This window comes from Apus apus, chromosome 1, assembly GCF_020740795.1.
Source record: "Apus apus isolate bApuApu2 chromosome 1, bApuApu2.pri.cur, whole genome shotgun sequence".
NCBI lineage: Eukaryota > Metazoa > Chordata > Aves > Apodiformes > Apodidae > Apus > Apus apus.
In genome coordinates this window covers 192,733,645-192,758,459 of record NC_067282.1, presented here as the reverse complement: position 1 = coordinate 192,758,459, position 24,815 = coordinate 192,733,645, and the positions used below count along the sequence as shown (strand labels likewise).

At 40.3% G+C, this 24,815-nt stretch overlaps 1 protein-coding gene across 5 annotated transcripts in view; it reads right to left on the bottom strand.

Annotated features, from left to right (window-relative positions):
• Positions 1 to 13,027: 13,027 nt before the first annotated feature.
• ORC5 (origin recognition complex subunit 5) overlaps positions 13,028 to 24,815 on the bottom strand; it is a 75,747-nt gene continuing 63,959 nt past the window's right edge. For 4 of the 5 annotated variants that reach the window (XM_051634624.1, XM_051634634.1, XM_051634644.1 and 1 more), the window contains 2 exons: positions 18,359 to 18,471; positions 13,028 to 14,743 (listed from right to left, as the gene is read on the bottom strand). In XM_051634624.1, coding sequence (XP_051490584.1) covers positions 14,698 to 14,743; positions 18,359 to 18,471 — 159 coding nt within the window. In that variant the 3' untranslated portion in view covers positions 13,028 to 14,697. The remainder of the gene's footprint in view (positions 14,744 to 18,358; positions 18,472 to 24,815) is intronic. The other variant, XM_051634663.1, reaches the window with a different exon arrangement.

Here is a 24,815-nt window from a genome sequence, read left to right as displayed (position 1 = left end):
TGAGAAGTAAATGTCCTCTTATTAATAGTGATTCAAACATACCTACAGATGGGTATCTGCAGAGAAAATTTGCAGAGAACTTGCTGGTGAGACCTCAGCATGTTGGCGAGGCTGTGTCCTAATAGCTTCTATGTGTCACCTCTAGCAAATGGGTATCTGCAGGGGTGTGGTTTATTGTCGATGACTGATAATAGGATTACTGCTCCTACATCCAAGGAGCATGACATCCCAAACAGCATCATTTCATGCTGAAGGAAAGACATTATTATCGCATCCTGACTTCCCGAACTGCTCAGCCAGTTATCTATGAAGGACTCGGTGTAGAGCTCTGAGACTTTACAGGATATTAGCATGTTATGTGAAATGTATGCTGCTGCAGCTATAAATCAAGAGGACAACTCATATAGTCGCTGGCTCTTCTTAGAACAGCATGTCTAAGCAGAGGCTCTGTTCTTTGAAAGTTTAGAGTGTGATTTAAAAAAAAACAACAAAACACAAACGTTGGCAATGAATTTAAAGCTCATTAAAACGGCAGGTTTAGTAACTTGTAGTGTTTTCTGTTTAGCAATGTCATATGTATAACTACAGCATAAGGTTGTCCCCAACTCCTTAAGACAATATCCCAAGCCTGACTACAGAGTCCCTCTTTTGCAAGACTAAGAGGATAGTTAGTTTTAAATAGCATTTCTTAAACAGCATTTCCTAAACAGCATTTTTACAGTCTCTAACTGGTGAGAAGACCACAAGCTGTGGCACTGCCCAAGGAACATCTGCCTACAGGGAAACAGCAGGGGCCTGCACACATTTAGGGTGTGGATTTGGGAGCAGCTGAGCTGAGCCTAAAGGCTTGTAGCTACCAAAGAACACCCTTACCTGCCCACCTTCCCTCCCCCTTCTCTCCTTCCCCACTCTCCTGCCCTTCCCAGAGGTATGGCAAAAGGACCTCCAGTTTTTTGGCTGCCTTAGTTTTTGGCTCATATTTGGGTTTGACCAGCTCTGGAACTGGCACAAAGCAAACAGTGGAAGCACACAGACTGGACCGATTGGCAAGGGGAGATAACTCACCAAATCTGTGGGACTGAACCCTTTTCTGATGGGAAACAGTGGAGGCTTGGAGATGCTCAGCTGGGGCTTTGCTGTCCAGCCTTGCACAGCCCACGAGGATCAGGAGTGCCACCTCTGTGGGTACCCAAAAGAGCTGATATTGCCCCAGGCACTGAGTATTTGTTGGTACAGATCTCATCTGAGCCCTTGTGTTCCTTTTCCAGAAGGGGAGAAAGTGGCATTTGTTGGGCACAAAATGTTTGGCTTACCCTTGATGGAGAAATTACAGCTGGAAGAGAAACATCACCTTTGAAAACCATACTGCTATGAAAGTACTGTTAAATGTAAAAGTTGGAGTAATGGCAGTGGAGTACCAAAGGGGAAAAGCAGGAAGCTTTGCTCAGCTCTGCACAGCTGATCCGAGCTTTCCAGTCTGCCCCAGTTAGACCCTCCGCTGGAGCCATCTCTACTCGGTTGCCAACTCAGAACATTTGAGCAAGTATCTCATCTTTTGTTGACCGGAGGCTGTATAATAGGCCAACTGAACCAGGGCATGCAAAGGAGATCATGAAGGTCAAACATTAAGGTATATTTATATAAATTTATCCCTAATTGAGCTGTGAGAAGGTCAATTCCATTTCCAGGGATCAAGCTGCAGAGGTGGGCTCTGCTATCATTAACCTGATGTGTATCTAAAGCTCCCTCCAAAACTCACTGGAGTTGAAGGCTTTGGATCTGCCCATCAAATGCTGCTAATCCTCAGCATTTTAAAACCATGTAATGAGAAATCAAAGCTAAAATTCCAGCAACAACTACCTAATTCTTTTGATGGCCAAATAGATTCAGTAGGAGAGCCCAGGAAGTTCAGCAGAAGCAGCAGGTCTTACAGACTTTTCACCTGTGCTGTTGCTTCAGTTCTTCACAAAGAAATGTATTAAATTAATTGAAGAGGCCAACTTTTGCACACCCTCAGGCTTTCTATTTCCCCTGTGTTTTTAAAAATAGATCTGAGAGGGGAAATAGCAGGTTATAACCTTGTAATGACTTCAAAACTCCTGTATGCTGCTTCTTGGGAGTTCCAGAAAAGGGAAAGGGAGTTATTAGCCGCATTGGGGAAAATTATGTTAAGGACCTTTTAAGTTAAAAAACAAGCAGCAAAAGCTTAGGATTCACTCCATACACACAGGGAGAAGAAAAAAAGTTCTACCAAATCTAAAACATAAGGATGGGACCTCATCACCCCTTGGAAAAGTACAGAGAGATCCAAGTGTGTAAATAAAAGTAACCATTTAATAACAAAATTCTGTTGGTTACAAGTTAAGGCTTTAAAATGCCCCCTGACTATAAAGGCTTTAATATTTCAGTGGGTTATTGCCTCTGAGAGGTGTTGCCACTTCATTATACATTTTCTGATTGTTCAAAAGCCTATGATGCTAAAGATGTGCTTTCTTCTGCGTGAAATAATGCCTGAGACTTGAGTGAGGAAGTGAATGTGTGGTGTCTGCTGCTCATGAATAAAAGATGACTGCAGCTAAGCAAGCTAGAGTGTTTTTCTCTTATGGGATTAATGCTATTGATGAGAAAATTTTAAAGAATAATTAGAAGATACTCTTTTTTTGTTTGTTTTCTCCTTTAAAAAAAAAAGAGGAATCCAATTGCTTGAGTAATGGTGAGGATGCTTTAGTGGAGGGGATGGCAGAGAGGGAACCAGGGAGGACACTGAGCCTTGCCATAGTAGTGGGAGATCTCAGTGCTGTCCCTTGTCCCACAGCAGAATACCTCAGGCCCCCCTCCATGCATCTTGCTGGTGGACACAGCACTGTGGACAGGCACAGGGAAACTCACCCTGTGACAGAAGCTGTGCTGAAAATCTGGCCTCTTCTAGGCAGGAGGCTCAGAGCATTGCTCTGGAGCTCCAGAGGAGACGTTAGCATGGCCAAACACGGCAGCACTTGAAGTTTCCCTCTCTCATCCAGGGTGCCCAGACTCACTCGAGCTCCTGACTAGCCCAGGGGTTCTGTCTGAAGGGGTGTCCTGACTGTTCGAAGGGGTGGTCCTTCAAGTCAAAGGAAGAGACCTTTCATCCATGCCTTCAGAGACGGCCCCAAGTCCTGGGACACACTCTGCTCCCTGCTGGGTTCCCAGGTACAGCCTCAGAGGCTGCTGAGATGCAAAGCACCCGAGCTGACTCCCCAGCACACAGACAGCCAGGCATCACGAGAACTGTCTTACAGGATTTCTCGGGAAGGGTTTGCACAGGGTTGGAAGTAGTGCAAGTGTGAAACTGCTCTGCTGAAATGTAACTCTGAGACTGGCATCCACACCGTGCCTCTGCACGTGCATCTGAAATATCAGCAACAGCCAGTAAGGACACCCAGAGAAGGGGAACGTGCTGCATATGCTGCCACAGGCAGCTCCTGGCAGCACAGCCATCACAACAACATGGTCACATCTGAGAGGCTGAAACCTCTGGCCACATTGTCCACCTTGGGCACAGAGCTCATTGAGAAAGACCGAAGACTGCTCATGGAGAGCAGCCATGCGGCTACAGCCCAGAAACACATGCATGGAGTCAGCCTGGCTTCCTCACCACAGCAAGGATCTTTTAAGCTTGCAAATGTTTCAAATGACGTGTTGAGATGCTGCCAGTGCTCCTGTGTTCAGCTAAGGAGGAACAACAACCAGTGCTCTTCAGGTGTTTTTTCTTTTCCATAGCACAGAAGGTTGCACTCATGTGCTTTGGCCAGGGCCATGACCAAGCCTGCAAGTGATGGATGCCCCTCTGTCCCTCTGCTTGTCCCAAGCCTCAGTGGCAAAGCCAGGTACAACCAGTTAAAACATTCCTCCCCTGTGGAGAGTCTCTGTGCATAATCCATCAGGAACTCCTCTGTACAGCTGGCAAGAAGAAAGGGAAGACAGACCCCTGTGTGCCCATGACAGTTTTACCCTCCAGATATTGCTGCTTCATCCTATAGTCCCTGTAACACAATGCATTTTTCTTATCAGCTCTTGAAAATATTTCTTCTTTTTCTTTTAACTTGGCAGTGAACAATCAAATTTGTTTTGTGCAGAGTCACAAAGAACCATAGTCCTGAAAATGTGAGAAAAAATGACAAATACTCCTGTTTCTCTAACACTGTGGCTCTGCCTGCAGGGTTAGCAAGTGGTGGATTGCAATTATAGTTTAAGCATCTATTCATTTTATTGCAGGAAAAGCATCAACATGTGTGCTATATTTTTTGGCTTCTAAACAGCAGAGTAAATGCACATAAAATTCAGAGGTGATGTATAATATATGAAAAGAAGACATTTTGATCCATGCAGCAAAATGAAATGTATGCAAATTGTTAGCAGTTTATATGGAATAAAGTTTTATTCTACAGTTTTATGTGCTTGCACAGAGAATCTGTAATCTCACTAAGGAACATGCAGTCTACCTGTAATGAATGAGGGGTTTTAGAAGGAGAAACCTTTTAAGGTTTGAGCCAATAAATAACTAAAATATGGAGATTAAAAATAACACTGGAATACACATAGTAGCCAAATGGAATAATCAAATTTGTGCTTAAGGAATTAAGTATTCAGCAAACTCTTCACTTTCCCTAGAAATACTTTGCTTTAAATTCTGTATTTTCTTTTGCCACGTTTTTCACTTAAAAGCCTGCATGAGCTTTTGTACTGTTGCCAGGCTTATTTTTTGTTTATATACAGGTTCTTGCCATGGAGATATGTCCCTGACATGAAGGCATCCAGTATAGGAAATGACATGCAATGCCTTATTCTTCTAGTTTAATTAATGCTCTGACAACTTGGCAATAAAGCTCCAGTGAAGAAAAGGTCTCTGCAGGGAACCGCAGGTTTTGAGCAATAAGAAAGCTGTCAAAATTTTACTATATATCTATAGTAACATATCGAACATCCAAAGATTTCTGGAAGGCATCTGTAGAAAAGAATTCAAAAGAAAAAAGGTTAGCATAAAAATGATGTTCCTTAACCTACTAAAAATAAAAGAATGACTTTCTCAGCAGCCAGAGTTGGAACTGGGTAAGCAGCCTAGACTGACTTACTCGTTTCATGCAAAAAGAAATTCCAGTTTTTAATGAGCAAGGACTGTTTGACACAAACAGTAAAAAGCATTAGCCTGATCCCTGTTGAGACTGGTTCTCTTCTGTGATTTAAACAAGCTGATGAGGAGTAGATCCGTTTCACACAGTGCTCCATGTAACCATTCTGGATCCCTGTGACTGAACCTGTAAGCCCACATCTTCTGCTCTACAGGCTTCTCGTTCTTCTTAAAGTGCAACAGCAGCATCTTCACACAAGGGCAGGAAAAGGTGTCATCTCTCTCTCCTCTGGTCCAGTGTTTTGGGAAGCATCAAAGACAACATCCCCAAAGGAGACTGCAACAGCTCTAAAGGCAGCCTGCAGTCACAGAAACCTGTGGTAATCCATGAGTTACCAAGAGCATAATCTGATATTCATGATCTTACTGCGCTGTATCACCATCCTCACTTCCCAAGGAAAGAAAATTGAGAATAAAACAGCAGATCACACTCAGTTACCACCTGACTTCCTCCAATATCTCCACAACTTTTTGGCTGTGAACATGCAGAGATAACACTGTTTTTTCTAATGGATGAGCTATTCTTCAGCTACTGATGGAAAACAGCTGTCCACGCTCACACGCCTGATTGCCTTCCACGCCAAAGATTAATGAACTTGTGCCATCCTAGGAAAATATAAAGCAGCCACATATTTATGTATCTTTCTGAAATGAAGACTTTTGCCTCCTATAGTGTGAAGGCTTCCAAGTCATAGGAAAGCTCATAGTTGTCACAAACTACAAAGCAGTCTGAATTTCCAGTCTAATCCTCTGCTTCTCTGCTTTTTATTTTAGTGAAGAGATCAATTTGTTTCTGCAAATACATTTCAAATGAAATCAGAGGAATCTGCTTCAGAGTCTTCAGGGGTCTGGTTTCCAAATAAGGTACACAGAAGACCATAAAAGGCTACTACCAAAAGTATTCCTAAATGTACAGAAGAATACTTAGATAAACAGGTAACAGTTACTTTAAAATACTTGTGATTCTGAGTTATTGCTGGCATGAGTACTAGTGACTATAAAGAAGATTATGTGGGGGTTTTTAATTATAAAAACTCGGACTTTTGCCAAAGACTAACAGTTTCAGCTCCATTTTTCTATACTGGGTAGGTCTGCAACAGTAATTTCCATTTTGAGAGTAAAGGAATTTTGCTAATTGTATCAGTAAAAACTAAAGCAAATATTTTCTCTTGTGATGTTGACATAAAAAATGTGATTGTTTCAAAGAAAAGGTTTTGTCAACTCTGTGTTTTGGAAGAGGTATTTAGGAGTAGATTGGGAGAAGCAAAAGTGGGACCAGGTCGAGAGCCAGGCTATGTATACAGCCTACTTAAAAACAAAAAATGCCCAAACCCAGTCTGCTTTTACTTTAAATGTGGATGGTGAACAACAGAGCTATTGCTGAGGACAAAACTTTGCAGAAGATAGCAGTGACAACTGGCACAAACATAGTATTTGTTTTTTCTATAATCCAACAAAAACGCCCACTCTTGAAATTAGATGAGCTTTTGTTTAAAAATGGCTTCTAAGCCATTAGAAACCAACACATTCATGATACATAAACATGTATCTTTAACGATAGCTCCAGATACGTTCTATCTTGCCTGAAGAGAGGTACTGAAGAAGCTATTTAAGGTTACTAACCTCCCCAGGAGCCAGGAGCCACGGGTTTGTTTACATAGGCAGAGAAACTGTGTATTTGTCTTTGGTTGATCTTCTCATTTCCCTGAAATTCCCAAATCTCAACATGATGCTTCTCGCAGAAGCTCAAGCAGGACTCCCAGCTATTTGTTTTTTTTCTCATGATTTGCATCTTTACAGAATAATAAAAAATTGCAAAGAAAATGTGACTGTGAGAAAATGCATTCATCCATGCAGCTGGAATTCCAGAATGGCTGTAATTGCATGCAAGTAACATAATTTGCCCCCCTTGTAGATGTTTTGCTTATTCACATCACATCTTTCTTTTTCAGGGTTCTTGCTGAAGATCCCACAGCCTGCAAGGTGAAACAACCATTCTCTGCTGTTGCAGTTAGCCAGCAGAGCTGTTCTGTGATGTGCCACAGACAGCACAGGGCACTTCCCCACACAAATTACTGGCACAGGTGGGAATTTGCACTGGCTGCACTGGAATAGAAAGAAAAAAAAAACAAGAACAAGGATCGTACTGATGGGAGAAGGGGAGAGGGAGATACGGCATCATCACAAATACTGTAAAAACTCTAACTGACAAGAAACAAGGAAAAGAGTAAGAATATAATCAAGGCCTTTGCCACTAGAGCGATAAACAACTTTCCTCTCCCCATCTGTCTCTTGGATACTTTCTTCTTTTTCTGAATTATGCAGAAACATGCTCCCATATCTGGCAACGATGTCTTAATGAGAGGTTACATATCTTACTTTTTGCTATTCTCTCTTGCCAACTATTGTCTGACTCCCAGGATTTCGGAGATGGATACCTGTGTGAAAGTCCTCATCACTCCTTGAAGACAGAGATAGTGCTCAGCTGCTGAACTACCAACACACAAGCTTCAGAAAAGCCTGCTAGCAAAGCCCTATTTCCTAGCCCTACCAGTCCTATCTTATTCCTCTGAACTCAAATATCTGAACAAAGTATATGAAGTAACAAGCAGCACATACTTCCCTGAGCAAGAACTGCATGCAGAAAGGAAAGTATTTGCATATTAAAGTCCCATTCTGTAGCAAATCTGTATGTGCCAGAAAAACAGAACATATGCTCTGAATTAATTTAGGCAAAACTCCACCTTTGCTGTGCTGCTTATGAAAAATCACATGCACTACACCAGGTCTGTCACTCACCCTGGCTTTTCACCAGCATTTCCTCAAAATCAAACAAACATTAAAAACAAACACCCAAGAACAAGCCGACTGGCTATACAACACTCATTGTCCAAAATATTTAATCAGGACTTAGAAAAGAACTTTGCTGAACACCTGCCTTTGGGTACCCAACAGCTCCCCTTGAATAACCAAACAAGTGCTGGCAGGACAAAGGACACTATGTGGCAACTTGAACAATGCACACCTGGGCCAAGGGGGAGACAGGCAGCCCACAGCAGCTCTCCTGCTCTGCTAGCTCATGGCAGATCCCTTCTGAGACATAAAACCTCAGAACGAGCTGTGCTCACACAGCAGCTTTCTGCAAGAGCCACTGCAAAAAACATGCAGAACAGTACGCAGGAGGGCACAGGAAGAAAAATAAGGGAATACAGAGGTCTGGTAGAGTTCTGGATACTTCAAAACATCAAAAGCGCCAAAAGAACAAAGTTCATCCCTGCTTCATCTCAAAGGGAAGTCCAACCCCTTTCCATACTAAAGCCACACTGCTGTACCCAAATGCTAGGCACACGGCTAGGCAGGGGCCACGTATTTTCTTTCAGTACTTTGCTGTTAATGGTGGAAACGCCCTTCAAGAATTGTATGACAAATCCTTTTTAGCAGCTGCAACACCAGTGGCAATGATTTGTAACCAACTGAAGTACCTGTGTGTTCAAAAGCAGTGTTTGCACTAAATGAAAGAGTAAGGGATACTTCTGCTGCTTTGGAACAACCATTTCTTTGCTCTAGTCCTCCCTTGGTCTCTCAGTTCAGCTCTAGGAAAGCTCTTTGCTTGCTCAGTTGCAGGGAAATAAAGTGGCATTGGTCACTGATAGAGGAGAATGTCTTGGGTTGGAGGGGACCTCTAGAAGTCATCTAATCCAACCCCCTACAATAAGCTGGGACATCTGTCACTAGAACAGATTTCTCAGAGCCCCATCAAGCCTCACCTTGAATGGCTCCAGGGGTGGGCCAAACCCCAACTCTTTAGGCAACCTGTTCCAGTGATGCACCACTCTCACATTAAAGAACTTTTTCCTAATGTCCAACCTAAACCTACCCTTCTCTAGCTTGAAGCCATCACCCCTTGTCCTATCATTACCTGCCCTTGTGAACAGGTCTTCCCCAGCCTTCTTACAGGCTCCTTTCAGGTATTGGAAGATCACTATAAGGTCTCCCTGGAGGCTTGCATACCCAAGATATTTCTATATTGTTTTCAAACTTTTGAATGGCTTTAATAAACAAAAAAAAAGAAGAATCAAGAAGTGAAATTGAGCTTACTTCATGCTTACCTCTATCTGAGTGCTGTACAGTTTGTACAAATCTGTCTGTTCAGAGTAAAAGACATGGAAGCTGACATAAAAAACACACTGAGTTTTTGCTATTAATCTCCTATTCAATATTCTACTGCAGCCATTTCAGGACCTACAAACATAAAAATTTGGTGTTGTGTATGATTAGACTTGCTAATCAAGCTGTATCTTTTTCCCAATGCATATTTACTAGCAATGATAAGGCTCTTTTGTAAGTTATGCTGTTCTGTTGTGGAGAAAACTGGAGAAGTTACTGTCACCTCAGGTAGCATTTACTCCTGGATGGAGTAAATCTTGTTTCAAAACTGACTAAAACATGCAGTAAGCCGACCTCAGGAAACCCTCAAGAACCTGCTGTTTCTTGGTCATCCCTGCCATTTCTGCCCACACAAGTGCAGAAGGAGTATCTAATCCTGGGATACTCAGCTGCGTAGACTTTGCTCACAGGTCACAAACATGTACTTTCTACTACATTCCTGCTGGAAATCCTGTCCTTCATACTATCCTCCTGGCATAGGTGGCTGTTCCAGTTATGAGGGGAGCAGATAACACCTGAATGGTCTTAGCAAAACTGCTCTGGGGGTACTGGAAAAATTTAACCAATAGTAAACATGGACGTACTCTCACATGTATAAATCATGGTGTACACAAGCATCAGAACTCAGAAAGTACTCAAATAACCAATATACTAACTTAACACACAGAAAAACCAGATACACTGGCTAGGGGGATTGTTACGGTAGAAGCAGCAGGTTCTGAGAGAAGCAGAGTATGGTCAATCACTGTCAAAAAATAATAAATCCGTATTACATGCGGATGCACCATTGCAAGCCTTTTAAAAAGCCTGTGTGTTATATGCATGAAAATACAGCTGTTTATGGAAGTCAAGGCTATTCAAGGGCACTAATTTCTTTGCATCTGATGATAGCTGCATTTCTTTCTCCCTTGCTGTCTTCTTCTAAGAACAAGCTCCAGCTCCTGGAGGTATCTGGATCAAGACAGGAACTGTAAGTCTGTAATTATTACAATATTATAATGCTCTGTGACTCAGGAATTACAAAAAAATTCTCTGATAATGTCCTGGTTTGAGCCAGGATGAAGCCAATTTTCCTTTTACTGATTTTTTTTCTTCAGTGAACTCCCTTTTAAGCAGCACACTTGCTGAAAGCAGCAAGTTTTCCAGATAGTGGGACTGATAACACCGGAAAGTAGATACTGCTGAGACCAAGGACACTTTTCTCTGCTTGTTCAATCTGCTGGTTTGGACACTAAAGGAGCAGAAGGGTCATATCTACAACCTTCCCATAGGAAGGAGCGGAGCAGATAGATGCAAAATTGGCCAAACAGATTATTCCATCCCAAATATACATCAGACTTGGTATAAATTCAAGGATCACAAAAGTCAACTCCCTCCTTTTTTCTCACTCTCCCGTTCATGGCCAGCACCCAGGGAGGACTCTATCCATGTCCTTTGATCCCTAGACTCGTGCATTCCTGACCCCTATACCCCTCCCCTCAGCTCCTGTCTGCTCTGCCGCCATCTCTGGAAGCGGAGGCGACAGGGGTTTGCACATTCCTGCACATATTTGTACATATTTTCTTTTATCATTAGTATTTAATTAAAGCTGTCCAGTTTAGTTTTCAATCTAGAAGCCTCTCTCCTTATTCTCTCTCTCCTTTCCCAACCTGGGTGGGAGGGGGAGGGGACAGGATTGTTGCCATTAGTTTAATCACTGAACCTGAGTTAAACTTGTGACAGGTGTTTTTAAAATACATAATGCTGCACTACAGTACTGAGGGATCTCTGATTAGTCAAACAATTGTCTTGCTCTGCATCGTTTGCAGTTCTTAAAACCACCTGTAGAAGGGTTGAAATCCTGGACCTGGGGCCATTAAAGGAGGCCAGACATCATCCAGGAAAATGGGGTCTCAAAACAGAATATTGTGAGGTTACCTAGTAAGAAACTCAGCAGTAATTTATAAACTCATTGACATGAATATATAGAAATATTTCTGGCTTGTCAGAATAAATCCTACTATTCATCATCAGCATAGCTATAGCCCACATCAATCATCTGCACTTCAGTCACCTTGTTCATTCTCATACTCTGCTGATTCAGCTTTAAATTTTCTATCACACATAGGAGTCTTTCAAAAAGGTCACTAAAGTGCATTCAATGCTAAGGACAGTGGTTCTGTCTGTTGGATCCTCAAAAACTGCTCCTCCAGTTAACCTCATTTCAGTCAAATTAACTACATTCCACAAAAGATTGTATCCCCACCCTTTGGATTTACAGTGTAAATGATCACCAGGCTAGCGTGGAAGAAATGACATCGAAAAATATATCAGAAGCACCAAATTTTGTCAGTGCTTATCTTCTAAGGCCCTTATTTCATGTCTTCTACACTTAGCACTCCAAATTTGGGGCTGGATAGCTTTGAGATTTTGGTCCGCTATGTGATGAGGCTGCTGAAAAGGTGGGACAGCCATGGGAGAACATTTGACATAATGGAACAGGGATGTTTTTCCAGCTGCAACCTAAACCAGAAATTACAAGACTGACTTTGTCCTCGTTCAAACATAGCCAAGATATACACTAAACATCAGTTCTGAAATATGGCACATTTATTCCTTTCCATCTATACTGCCTGTCTAGAAACTATAGACAATTAAGTCTTACACTCATTCTGGTCTTGATCTCTTTCTAGAAAAGCTGTGGCAACAGTGGAGAGAAAAATAATTTATACATATTTATGAGCTCACTTCTAATAACAAATTCAATTTTAACATTGAAACATGCAATAGTGTATTTCACTAAGTACTATTACAAGTAATTACATGTTATGGATCCATACTGTTGAAAAACTAAGATTCTGGAATAAATTTAACTATACAATCCTGAGCTTAGGCCAGTTTGCTATTATCCTAGAGCAAAGGACCATTATACTTGGTTCTTCTTTTTCTGCTTGAAATCTTTGAATCTGCATCTCATCTCTCATCACCTCCCATCATAAGCAACATTAGAAATATTCCTTAAATGGCCATGTACTAAGCAAACTGGTGAGAATCCTAGTAATTTCTTTCCTATTGGAAATCAAACATAAATGTTGCCTGACATGTCTCTAACATGACCATTACTGTGCATCCATATACTCATGTAGGGCTACCTGAAAGCTGCTTTCTGTGCTCACCTTGTGTCCTCTTAATGTGTATATCTGGAACTGTTTTTTAGTGATATTTTCACAAAGGTGGAGTGAAGTGTGGTATTATTCCCAACTTGGTGCTGGCAGTAAAGCTTCCCAAAGAAGAATTTCTTACTTCTGCCTGGTAGGTACTAAGGTTTTCAGCCATCCTGACCACCACTAAAAGCAGGAGCTCCACAAGCTGGCCCTGTCCCTCCCCAGCAGCAGTGTCCTGCCCCACTTTGCTGAAAGCTGTAAGCAAGGTTGGCTGCAGTTTTTGGAATTTTGTGACCAAGAGTTGTAACACTTGATAAATTAGTATCAGCCCCATCATGTTTCATACATCAAATTCTAATCTAGATCAGATGTCACAAAAAACTGATGTATTATTGTTGCTTTACATGGACTAGTTTATGTATAAACACCTCAAACCTTTTTTCTTCTCCAGCTTTCAGCCCTAGGTGCTCATACAAGAGATCACACAAGAGCTGAGCTCAGCCCAGCACCAGCTCCAAAAGGGGAAGAAGCCATAAAGCTCAGTCCAAAGTTCACCTTATGTACATTTTTATTAGTAAGAACAAAAGCAGGTAGTAAACATTTTGAAACAGGTTACGCATTTGCATCCAAGCACTTCAGTAAGTGTGACAAATGTTGCCACCTCATGGACAGGTGCAGGGTTTCATTCAGCTCAGCAGTAGGAAGGAAACGGGATCACGGAGATGACTCATTGTTGCCCTTTCACACGGGGAGGGGGTAGCTTGGCCAGAAAGACACTTTTGTCGCTTAGATTCACCTTGAATTCATTCATTTGGGTCTGAATCCAGAAGCCTGGCTACACATACACAATTAAGGGAAAAAAATAAAATTAAAAGGAGAAAAAAAAGAGAAAGCTACATGTGTCCAGGGTATTTGACCATCTCCAATATCAGAGCAAGAGGGGAAAGAATGATGATTTTTCGTTGGAAAAAACCCTGTAATAGTCAACACATGACATGGCATGGACTTGTACTGTCAGACCGTCTGAAGCCTGCATTCAGGAGTAAAACATCTGAGTAACAGGTTGGGGGACCTGGAGTTTTCAAGAGAGTGACAGAAATTTTCAGACTCATGAAGACAATAATCCCAAACTGCACCAGGGGCTTTTAATACCCTGTAAAGGGAGTGGCAGCTGGGAATCCTCTGCTTGTAAACTGCAGACAAATGTAACTGTAGCATGTCTCATCAGGTATTTAAAGTTTTATGTTATAACACCACACTGATCATTTGCTATTCTGCCTCTTCTAGGGTAGTGCTGCAGGAATACTCTGTCACCTGCTGAATTTTGCCCTTTCTGGTGGGAAGGCAGCTGCATCATCCTGCTCTACAGGACAGATACTGTTACAAAAGGCATTAAACAGTGTGTATCTTCAAGCATATTAGTTATAAATGGCATTATAATTAGCACTTAATACAACTGGATGAGCATAAAAGGACTATGAAGTGTTTAAACAAAAATAAAACCTTTCAAGTTTGACATTGGGATAGATTTTTAAGAATAAATTATTTTTTAAAATAAAGCTTAGTAAAATAGATTCATAGCCAACATTTATGAATGGCCTGAAAAAAGACAGCATGGTGATTAATCAGGAGTTTCCTATCGTCATGATCTCTTTATAAAACTGTAACAGTCTGCCTACCTACAACTAAAGAGAAAGAAGGATTTACACCAGCTTGATTTTAAATATGTTCTTCTGTTTATTATATTTTGCTATTCCAGTCCCTTAAAATGGTGGCCTCAGGAAAAGCTGCTTTGGCAGGCAGTTGCAAAGATTCCTGTGGAGAGGAAGTGAAAAGACTGGGCATACAAACAAGGGCTGCTGCCATGTTCAAAGCACTGGGGAGAGTTCATAGAGCAAAATGCAGTCCTAAGTAAATGGGTTTCAGGCAATTTCAGTGTTAAGATAACATCATTAAGAGTAGAACAGATTGTGCACAAACCCTGCTGTTTATAATTAACACATTGCTTCCAAATACTCCAGGGTCCCTGGTAAACAGTCCTCTGCTCAGATCCACCCAGACCAATCAGAGTATTTTCATCAGGTTCCATGCTGGGCCAGCACCTGTTTGGACAAATCCAAAAGAGCCAAAATACTCTTCTTTCTGGCCAGCTAAGTAGAGAGATGAACACAGCTTGCCTTAGTCATTGTCACAGTGTCCATATGGCTGTGAAGCTTGTTTTCACAAGAAATCGTACAAGTACTTTATTATGTCGAAGTTCACGGTCCTATAAACAAAAACACAGTGTATTACAGCAATCGTCTTGACAGTGCTAAGACTTTAACCTGTTTGGAAACAGCACACGCAGGACATTCTGCAGCAATATCCCCAAAATAAATGTAATCAAGGATGAAAGAACTTTTAACTTCTAGTATTATTTACACTACCTGTCTTCTGACTATTTAAACTTGGTAGGATTCTAAAAAAGAAACAATGCAACTTTCTAGTAAAAACTGGAAGATTCTTATTTCAATCAGTAAGCAGCAAAAATATATCAAAGTTAACAAGATTATATTTTCATATGGTTAACATGATACACTAGTTGATAATGCAAAGCAGCAGTCTTTTCTGCTATTGAATGCTTTGTTCATCTTCCAAACCACCTGTGTTAGCATGTACTACATAACTCCTTCATCTGTACTCATTTGCAGTCTGTATTCTTTCAGACTTGACACCAGTTGACCCATGTTCATAGCTAAATTTGAAAACTCCAAGAATGCCACTCAATGGGATAGAAGATTGCAATGTATACTTTAGTACTTCAATGGCAGGCAGAATGAAGCAGCAGTAGAATAAAACATATAATTATTTTTTTGTCTCTAAACTCATTCTGCTATGGAATCTAACACTCAGACTTTAGGGTTTACTGTTTGAATAAATAATGCAAATTACTGCATATAGTAACAAGTATAAAATTAAAAGTTTTTTTAAAAAGTACTCGATGCAAAAATAACTGCTCACAATGTTAGTGGGATGAACTGGCTGCATGTCCTATTTGTTAGGCTACCATTATTTAATATTCGCTGTTCACGCAACATTCTGTAACCCACTTTCCAAAAAGTTTCTATTAAACATCATGCTGGGCAGTGAAAAAGTCCAGAAATACCCCAAGATACATAACAAGAAATACTGTGTTTGAGTCTACTTAATAATCCAGTGACAAAATTAAAGAAATTAACTGCCACTGTTAGACTCACACAACATTGTGTCACTCAAGGGAAGTGCTTAGTTACAAGATGTTCCACAGAAACAAAATCACACACTAGCAAATCCTGACCTTATCAACTAAATGAAACACAGTTGTCCTGTCATAACAACAGGGTTCATTAGACTATATGAGAAGATCCATTACAGTCAACAAACATTAAGAGAGCCCTACTTCACCTTCAGAAAATTTTTGAAATTAGGTCTGAAATTCCTAAAACAGAAATTAAAGATTTCTAACAAAGACATGTCTAACCTTACTTTCAGCCAAAGAGGCAAGTACTACCTGGTAAAAAGCATGGGAATATCTCTGCAAAGACTGAATAGCTACAGCAGAATAGAGCCAGACATGAGCTTCTGTGATACTCAAGAGAGACTGTGCATGGCCAGTGGTTATCACACTAAAAGCCACCAGGAAGAGACATTAAATTTTCTACTCTTAAAAAAACAGATGAACTTTAGGTTCCTGGGGTTTTTTTAATGCAGATTTCACTTTTGCTTAAAAAAAAAAAAAAGAGGAAAATTAAATTACAATCTGAACAGCTTGAACGTGGGTGGGAGGGGAGGGAAAAAGCATCATTTTCTGTCCTGCTCCTTGCTCTCTTCAGCCTTCCATTAGGAAATATGCTAAGTAGCAAGGCTGAGACAGTAACAAGTCTGAGGTATCTGAAGATTTTAGTGACTAACAAACTTATTTTAGTACTATTAGAGTATTAAAGAATTAGGAGATGGGCTGGTTACTTGATGTGTATTTTGGTTGAAGTGGTAATTTCCTCTCTGCAATAAACTCTCCTACAAATGGTTAAAACCACAGGCAGCTGCAAAACTACAGCACAGCTAGAAAATGACATTTCTTAAAGCCCAGAAGATCACACCTTAGCCTTGTAGCTAGCCCCAGCAAGAGAAAGGGGAGATCCATTTATCATGGGTTCATGAAAACTTAGATCTTTATGCATCATCCTTGTAACAAAGACTGCAGACTGGAAGAAAAAAAACTTACTAAAAGAAGTATAAAAAAGGAACAAAAGAATAAAAGAAAAAAAGGGAAACACAGAATAGTTCAACTTGAAAATCCGTCGGGTCATTTAAATGGCCCTATCTATGCAACATATAAACACTTCCAAACTTCTTGTGGGCAAAAAAACGAAAGAATTGCTTTCTTCGTCATAATACATAGGAAAAATCACTCAGGACATACATATATATATATATACACACACACACACACACATATATACATACATTAAAATCTGACCCAAAGGAAGGCAATCCAAAGCACTGTACCACACACTGAGGTTTGAAGTGATAACCTCTCTGACAACTACTTTCTCTGGTAAGCATTGGCCTCACAGCACAAGTTTTGGTCCCATTTCCTGATCAACTCTACCTTCCAGCAACTTTAATGGAGTGAACAAAACTTCTAAGGATGTTTAAGATGCAAGGAGAGAGACATCACTTCAAGTATCTTAATTCAAGGAACTTCATAGTTGAAACAGTTTATGAACTGGTCTCTGTATTCACCATAGGAGTTAGAGCAGCTACAAGAACTTGGGGATATCTGTACACAGAATGATCCATGTTGCTGAGCAGATGGTCCTGCTCTACCTGGTATCAGTGGGAGCCTTTTCAGGGCATCATTCACAAGTTACTTTATTGCTGGGAACAGTAAATTGACAGAGCAAAGCAGTGTAGATCCTGGCAGTGTCCTCCAGCCAGACCTGAACCAGATGAAGTTTCATTCTATGGCCTGTCCAACTGTGAATTGGAATCAGTGTCTGTGGGGTTTACTGCCAAAGCTATTGGGCATTCAATAGCTCAGGAGAGCAACATATGCACTGAGGCTATGGGATACAGTCTACAACACAGGTTCTTCTGAAGTCCCACATTACAGAGAAGAACTGGCCTTTAGAACACTGATCCTTCTTTTTGCCACATGTAATTTCTGGGCTCTGTTCTGGTTATAGACTCTCTATCCAAGACCTGCTAACAAGCTGGCTGCAGCAACAGGTGTGAGGTAATGCTGCTGGCATTTCATAAACATAAGACAAAGGCTTGATTGTTCCATATATATTCCATACACTTCTGTCTGTAATTTATTATCATCTCTCCTGAGGATGATAAACCTAGAACTGTTCTCAAATTCCAAAACGAAAGGCTCTGATTGAATACAGCATTGAGGTACTGGATTCAGTGGATTAGTCTGTATCAGCTGCAGATCACACAAGATAAGACTATGTAGAAGAATTCTTATGACTTACGTAGTTTTTATATCATATGTACCACAAACAGTGTTAAGAATAATTATAATTTTGTATTAAAATACCATAATGTGCCTTTTGGTGATTAAATGGATTGACATCCTAGAGCAGTATTTTCTTGAGAAGCCCCTGACTTTATTAAGCTCAAATACAGTATGTTACTCTAACATATACAGCCCCCAAAACATAAATTTTTTTCAAAACAGGAATGGACTATACTTACCACAAGGTCACATTTCTCATAAATAAGACTAATGAATTAATTCTTAGAAAATATCCATAGATTTCCCTTCTGGTCTGCAGAGAGCTACAGACTGAGCAAGTACTAAGATCATCACATCACAGCACATACAACAGTAAACAAACACTAATAGGCTCACCGGGCAATAGCTCTGATGAAGTCCAGAGACACAGTACATTTATATCGTGGTCCATCAAGCTGGTCATTATGGCCAACCATGGATAACAGCTGGAGAGTCACAAGAGAACTGATCTACAAACAAGAGACATTAGTAGTGTTAGCCATTTTTATGAACATGAATAGCAATGGACCTTTTTATATATATATATATATATATATATAATTATTTTTTACATCTGGCATAATTCCCATATTTCTCTGGAAAGTCTCTCATCCTTGCTTTTTGATTTTCATGGAGTTCTGCCACTAGCAAACCCAGGAACATATATACATTTCCACCATGACATTTTCAGTACAGGCAGTGACAGACACAAACTAAACACGTCATCCTTCCTATCAAGAGTTATCCTGCACTTATGATCAGAGAGAGAACAGCAATGCAGGAACAAGAATAATAGGCATGAGTTGAACATTTTCCAAATCTCTGCCTGATAACCAGGAGAGACTTTGATTCTCTTTCCTTTATACCCAAAGACCTCCTCTTGAACTTTCACACTCAAAGTTGGATGTTCCGGTGCCAGCTCATACCACATTTTGAACAGATGGATGTATCACTGTACTCCAGATAAAAAAAAATAATTGATGGCTGGAAAGGAAATGTTGCAAGATTGTGTGCTTAAAAAGAGCAAGGCCTGAAAGGAGAGCAATTTGCCTACAAATACGTATACAGTGTCATGACAAAGTCACTGATTATTCTACTAAAGAGCACTATAGCAGCATATTTTTCACAATCTTCCTTTCTCCAAATTATGACTTATGGTATCACTAAAGTGCATTTGCGGGATGTCACCACTGAGTGCAACCAGACTGTTCTGTCTCACCTAGGAAAAGTGCTGTGGTGTTTCTGCTGTCTCCCTACCTCCTCCCAGATCCCAGAGGAAAGAGGAAGGTAGAAGCAGCAAAAAAGAAAAACTTTCCCTGACCCTTCCTATAGATGCCACTGAAAATTCAAGGCAATGAGGCTACATTCTACAAAGAACTGGTATCTGACCACAGCTCTACTTCAAAAAAAAAACAGCCATGACCTACCTCTGTGTAATGATAATAGCATAGTAAGGAATTTCTGAAGAATAAATCTATCAGGAAAGACTATCAGTTCAACCCTTCTAGGAAGCACATCGCTATAAAATGCAGCAGCAAGTTCTTACCAGTATCAATAAAAAAAAAAATAACCCCCCTCTTTTGCTGAAAGTCACAGTGCTTGCAGGAGGTAAGAATAATTATTACAGTTTTCCCCTAACACAATACCAAAAAATTACACCTACCTGTGGAGAACAGAAAAAATTACCCTGACCAAGAATGAGGTAATTTTTATAAGAGTGTGATTAACTTTCTTTTATATGACATCAGACAACAATAGTTTGGATGTCATAATTCTGCAAAGTCTTTGGAGTTTGTTTAAGGAATACCAGTCTACCCATATTCACAGACAAATTCCATTTACTTAATTCAGGTCTAGAAATTACATAGAAGAGTAGCACACGATATACAAATTGTTAGCACTGACAATATTTAACAAAACTGAACTCAGTATATGGTAAATGTCTCAAAATGCAGTTAATTGATCACTTTGAACATATCACTGAATTGGGATCAACCTCAAATTTGTTAGGTATTCATTTTCTTAAAACACATGAGTTTGAGTGCATATTTTTTCTACATTCTTCATTCAATTAAGTCCTCGTTTAGTCAATGAAGAAGCATTATAGAGTAGTCTGCTGTAACACTTGCTATTTTACACCCTGGCGCACCATTAGTGGCAATTCACTTCTGCAGTATATACTTGCAGCTGGCCTCACATTCAGAAATCACCAATGAAGGGGCGGCAGGAGACTCCTAAAGCTTTCCAGTTGAGCCCAGCAAAAGGCTAGTTTGGAGTTGGATTCATCTCAAGTTTTTTGTGGGATGTAAAAGTGACCTTGCTGCTGCATTATAAATGCTCCAGCAATACCTTAACAAGAAACTGTAACCACTTTCTTTTCCAGCTAGCACCAAATGCTGTGTGTACCAAATGGCCAAGTACTGCAGCTGGGGAGGAACAACCCCATGTATCAGTATGGGTTGAGGGCTGACCTGCTAGACAGCAGCTCTGGGGAAAAGAACCTCAGAGTCCTGGTGGACAGCAGGCTGACCATGAGCCAACAATGTGCCGTTGTGGCCAAGAAGGCCAATGGCATCCTGGGGTGCATTAAGAAGAGTGTAGCTAGTAGGTCAAGGGATATTATCCTCCCACCCTATTCTGCCCTGGTGAGGCCACATCTGGAATACTGCATCCAATTCTGGGCTCCCTAGTACATAAAGGTTAAAGAACTACCGGGAGGAGTCCAGCACAAGGCCATGAAGATGATTAGAGGAATGAAGCATCTTCCCTATGAGGAAAGGTTGAGAGAGCTGAGTCTCTTCAGCCTGGAGAAGAGGAGACTGAGGGAGAATCTCATAAATGCTTAGAAATATCAAAAGGGTGTGTGTCAGGAAGATGGGTCCAGTCTCTTTTCCGTAGTGTGCAATAACAGGACAAGGGGCAGTGGGCACAAGCTGGAGCATAGGAGGTTCAAGTTAAACAGGAGGAAAAACTTTACTGTGAGAGTAAGAGAGCACTGCAACAGGCTGCCCAGAGAGGTTGTGGAGTCTCCTCTGGAGACATTCCAAACCCATCTGGACATTTTCCAGTGTGATATACTGTAGGGGAACCTGCTCTAGCAGGGGGGTTGGACCAGATGATCTTCAGAGGTCTCTTCCAACCCAGACTGCTCTGTGACTCTGTGTGACATAAGCTTGGCAACCTGAAAGTCCTTACTAAAGGCTAATTCAATAAATCTGAAATAGTATCAGACTAGACACTAAGTTTAATTAACGTTTCTGACTCAACACATTAACACTACAGACTCATACAATATTACTAGACAAATGAAGCTAGTAAACATCAGAGTAACAAAACTTACTTAGCAAACTGCAAGCTTTTACTCACTTCTTTCACAAATCCAGTATTTCTTTAACTTAATAAAAACATCATAGTAGGAAAGTGAGTGGTGACACAGTAAGTCCTAATCCTGAGTGCTTAAAAAGACAGAAGTAGACAGAACTGTCATTTTCAATTCCTGCAGGTAAGAAACAGTTTTATCTCAAAAAAGGCTTGGTAGAGACTAAGACAAAGAACAGACACCTAAGGGGAATAAACAGGGATGAGCTCCCCTACAGACAGCCAAATGTTAGAAGCTAAAGTTCCTAAACTGTGAGACTTGGGAGCAGAATTCAAAACCTATTTACAGATGCCTACCCTGTACATGGAGAATGGCAGAGATCTCAGAAGGACAAATCGAAATGCCTGCATGCTGAGGGGGCAGCAGCCTGGAGCTCTGTTTGCACAGCTTTTTCAACAAATTCAGGGAGAATCACAGCAAGAGAGTTCTGTCACAGAATTGGGTAAAACATGTATTTTTTTTGTAAAAAATTGCTTTGTCAGAAGATTCGATTTTGGTAAATGTGGAATTAAGTTCCTTAAATATTTTGCCCTGAACCTAACTTTATACACCAAATTATTAAAAAGATTATTGTCTTTACAATCAGATGCTTAATAAGTCATCTAGGACACAGAAGGTTTGATTTCTTCCTGACATAACAGGTTAGAGCACCTCTTGGCTAATGTCTAACAGCTTAGCTGGGGTGGGGGAAGCAAAAAAAAGCTCTACAAAATCTGCCTTTGGAGCTAAGCTATATGCATTAAATTGCATTCATATAGACATTGTGTTCCTCCTTCAGGCACTCAACCAGTAAAGCAGGATACAGTGGAATTAACTGGGTTTAAGACAGCACACTTGTAGTAAAATTTAAAACTTACCAGTTCTCATGTTTTTTTAACTCTTAAGGTCAAAGTGTCATCTACACTTTAAGCACTGAAAAAATGTCACTACTTCTAAAGTTTCTGCTGTTGTAAAACTTTGGAGGCAATCTGTTCTTAAATGAAGATATCTGAAACACAGCTGGGAAAAATGTGAATGCAATGTCAAACTAATTGCTCTTCTTAGCACAAAAAAAATTGCAAAGCTTTTTTTTTTTTTTTCTTCTTTAAATACCATGGGTACAGTGGCTCCATTTCATTATCACAAAAGCTTGGGAAAAAACATCTGGCAAGAACAGACTAGAAACAAGCCAGAAAAACTGTGTGTGTGACATAATTAAGAATATTTATTGAGAATCTTTTGAAAAAATGGAATTACAGTTGGAAGAAATACTCTAAATTATTAATAAAATTAAAGTTAGATCTGGTCATGATTTAATACCAGCAAAAGTTAATAAGTACATAGAATAACAAGAAAATCTGAAAAAAGTTACTGATCTGAAAGATGTGAAGAGACAGGTGTCACTGGTAAGTTTAAAAATAAGCCAAGACTGACCCTTCTTTGAAATATATTTGCGTGAGAAATCTGCTGCTGAAGGCTTGGGTGCAAACTAAGAATAATCATAAAAGCATGGATGAGAGTTGCTGCCAGTAGGAAATGACCACTTAGATTGCTTCTGGAGATTCACTAGTCAAATATGGACATTGAAACCTCTGGAAAAAACAAAGCAACCCATAAGCCATTCTTGAAAGCTGTTTTTCTGGTTTTTTTCCTATCAGCCTGAGCTAACAGATGGGCCTTGCATCATTCCCTGAGCAGACACAAAGACTGGCTTTGTCAGCACATGGCTGTGTGGAAGTAAGAAGGATTCCAGAAGTAAGGGCTGTCTGCTGAAAAAGGCCAGGCTCTTCCCGAGGACACCACAAGAAGCCAGAAAATATTTGCAGAGGTGCAAAACATGAGCTGAATTCAGACCCGAGATACAGGGAAACACATGGTTAGTTTGGGTAAGCACTGATTTATTATCACAGGAAAGAGTCAGGATAAAGTGAGTGGCACATCTCAATTCCACAGCATAAAACTAATCAGAGAAAGTGAAGCATCACTGGGGGTGGGGGGAAGCTGTTTCCTCAGAGATGTGACTGAATCCCCAAGGGGTCCTTTTAAACTAGACAAAATACTAACAAAATACTCCAATAGGAACTATCTCAAACTGATAGAGATGCACTACATTACCTGCAAGGTATTTTTCATCTCCACAGTCTACACTCTTCAATTACCTTGTCCAAGGTACAATGTTAATTGTAACTCCAGTCTGGCTTGCTTTACACCACAGCTTTTAATGATTCTGAACCTCAAACCACCAGACCAGAGCACTATATTCTCTCATAGTTGAATTAAAACTTCTACACACCCCAGCGTTTTGCAGCACCATTGTCACCCAGCTCTCAAAGCAAACCTGCAGCTCACAGTACTTGTTTGACACCCACCACTGCCAGGAGTTACATTCACCCATGTGCTAAAACCACTGCTGTGCAACACGACAGTTTGAAAACCAGATGCCATTTAGAAAACAAATTTCAGTCAAAATGACTGTGCAAAGAGTCTCCTGGAGTTAAATTCAATGACCCGAGTACAAATAACCTGAGTGTAAAAACACATCTGCTCAAAGGATTTCAATCAAAATTATAGCTGGACTATGATCAGTACGTCAGCCTTGTTGGAGAAGCTCGTCATAGAAAGATAACAATAGAACATTACAATTACATATATTTAAGCCAGCAATTGAAATTATTAAAAATAAATCAACACTTTTCAGAACACTTAGATTTTAACTGTCAGGTTTTGGTTCTGAAATACATTTCGTGCAAGCCTTTTAATCCATGGAAAGAATACAGCAGAACAGACTGCACTTGGTGATATGACCTGCCATTTTGTCAGATCTTAAAATAGCTATGGTGGGAAATCATATCAGTGTCTCCCTTTCTGAACCTTCTTTCTTTAGTATTTGGTCAAATCTTCCACCTACTAGTAGCACTGTTCTTGCCTTATTCTACACCCCTGAAAACAGCTCATGATCTCCAAGTATCCAATTAAAGCATTACTACATACTTCAGCGATATATTTTATCTTCTTCTCAGCTCTTAATTGAACTCTTCTTTAAACAATCTTAAAATCAATTTTTTTTTTTACATAGACAGCACTCTTTGCCCCTTACTTTGATAACATACACATAGGAGGCCATATAGGATGGTCCAGTGCACAGCAAACATTGTGACCCAGTCTGCTTGCAAGACTTTCTTCTGTGACTGTTTGGCATCTTTCTCCATCCTGTATAAATAATTTTCTGCATTTTTCTCACAGAAATATTACTTCAGTATCTTGTGTTGACTCTCCAGAAGCTTGCACATTACTCCTTCATCTGTGGTAGTATACACCACACTTCCCAATTTTTAAGTAATTTCTGCGTATCTCATCAACGGGTTGACAACACTTTAGCAGAAGACTTCATCAGATTGGGTTAAACAGAATTTAACACTCATTAGTAACTTGAAGAAACTTTCAAGACATAAATGT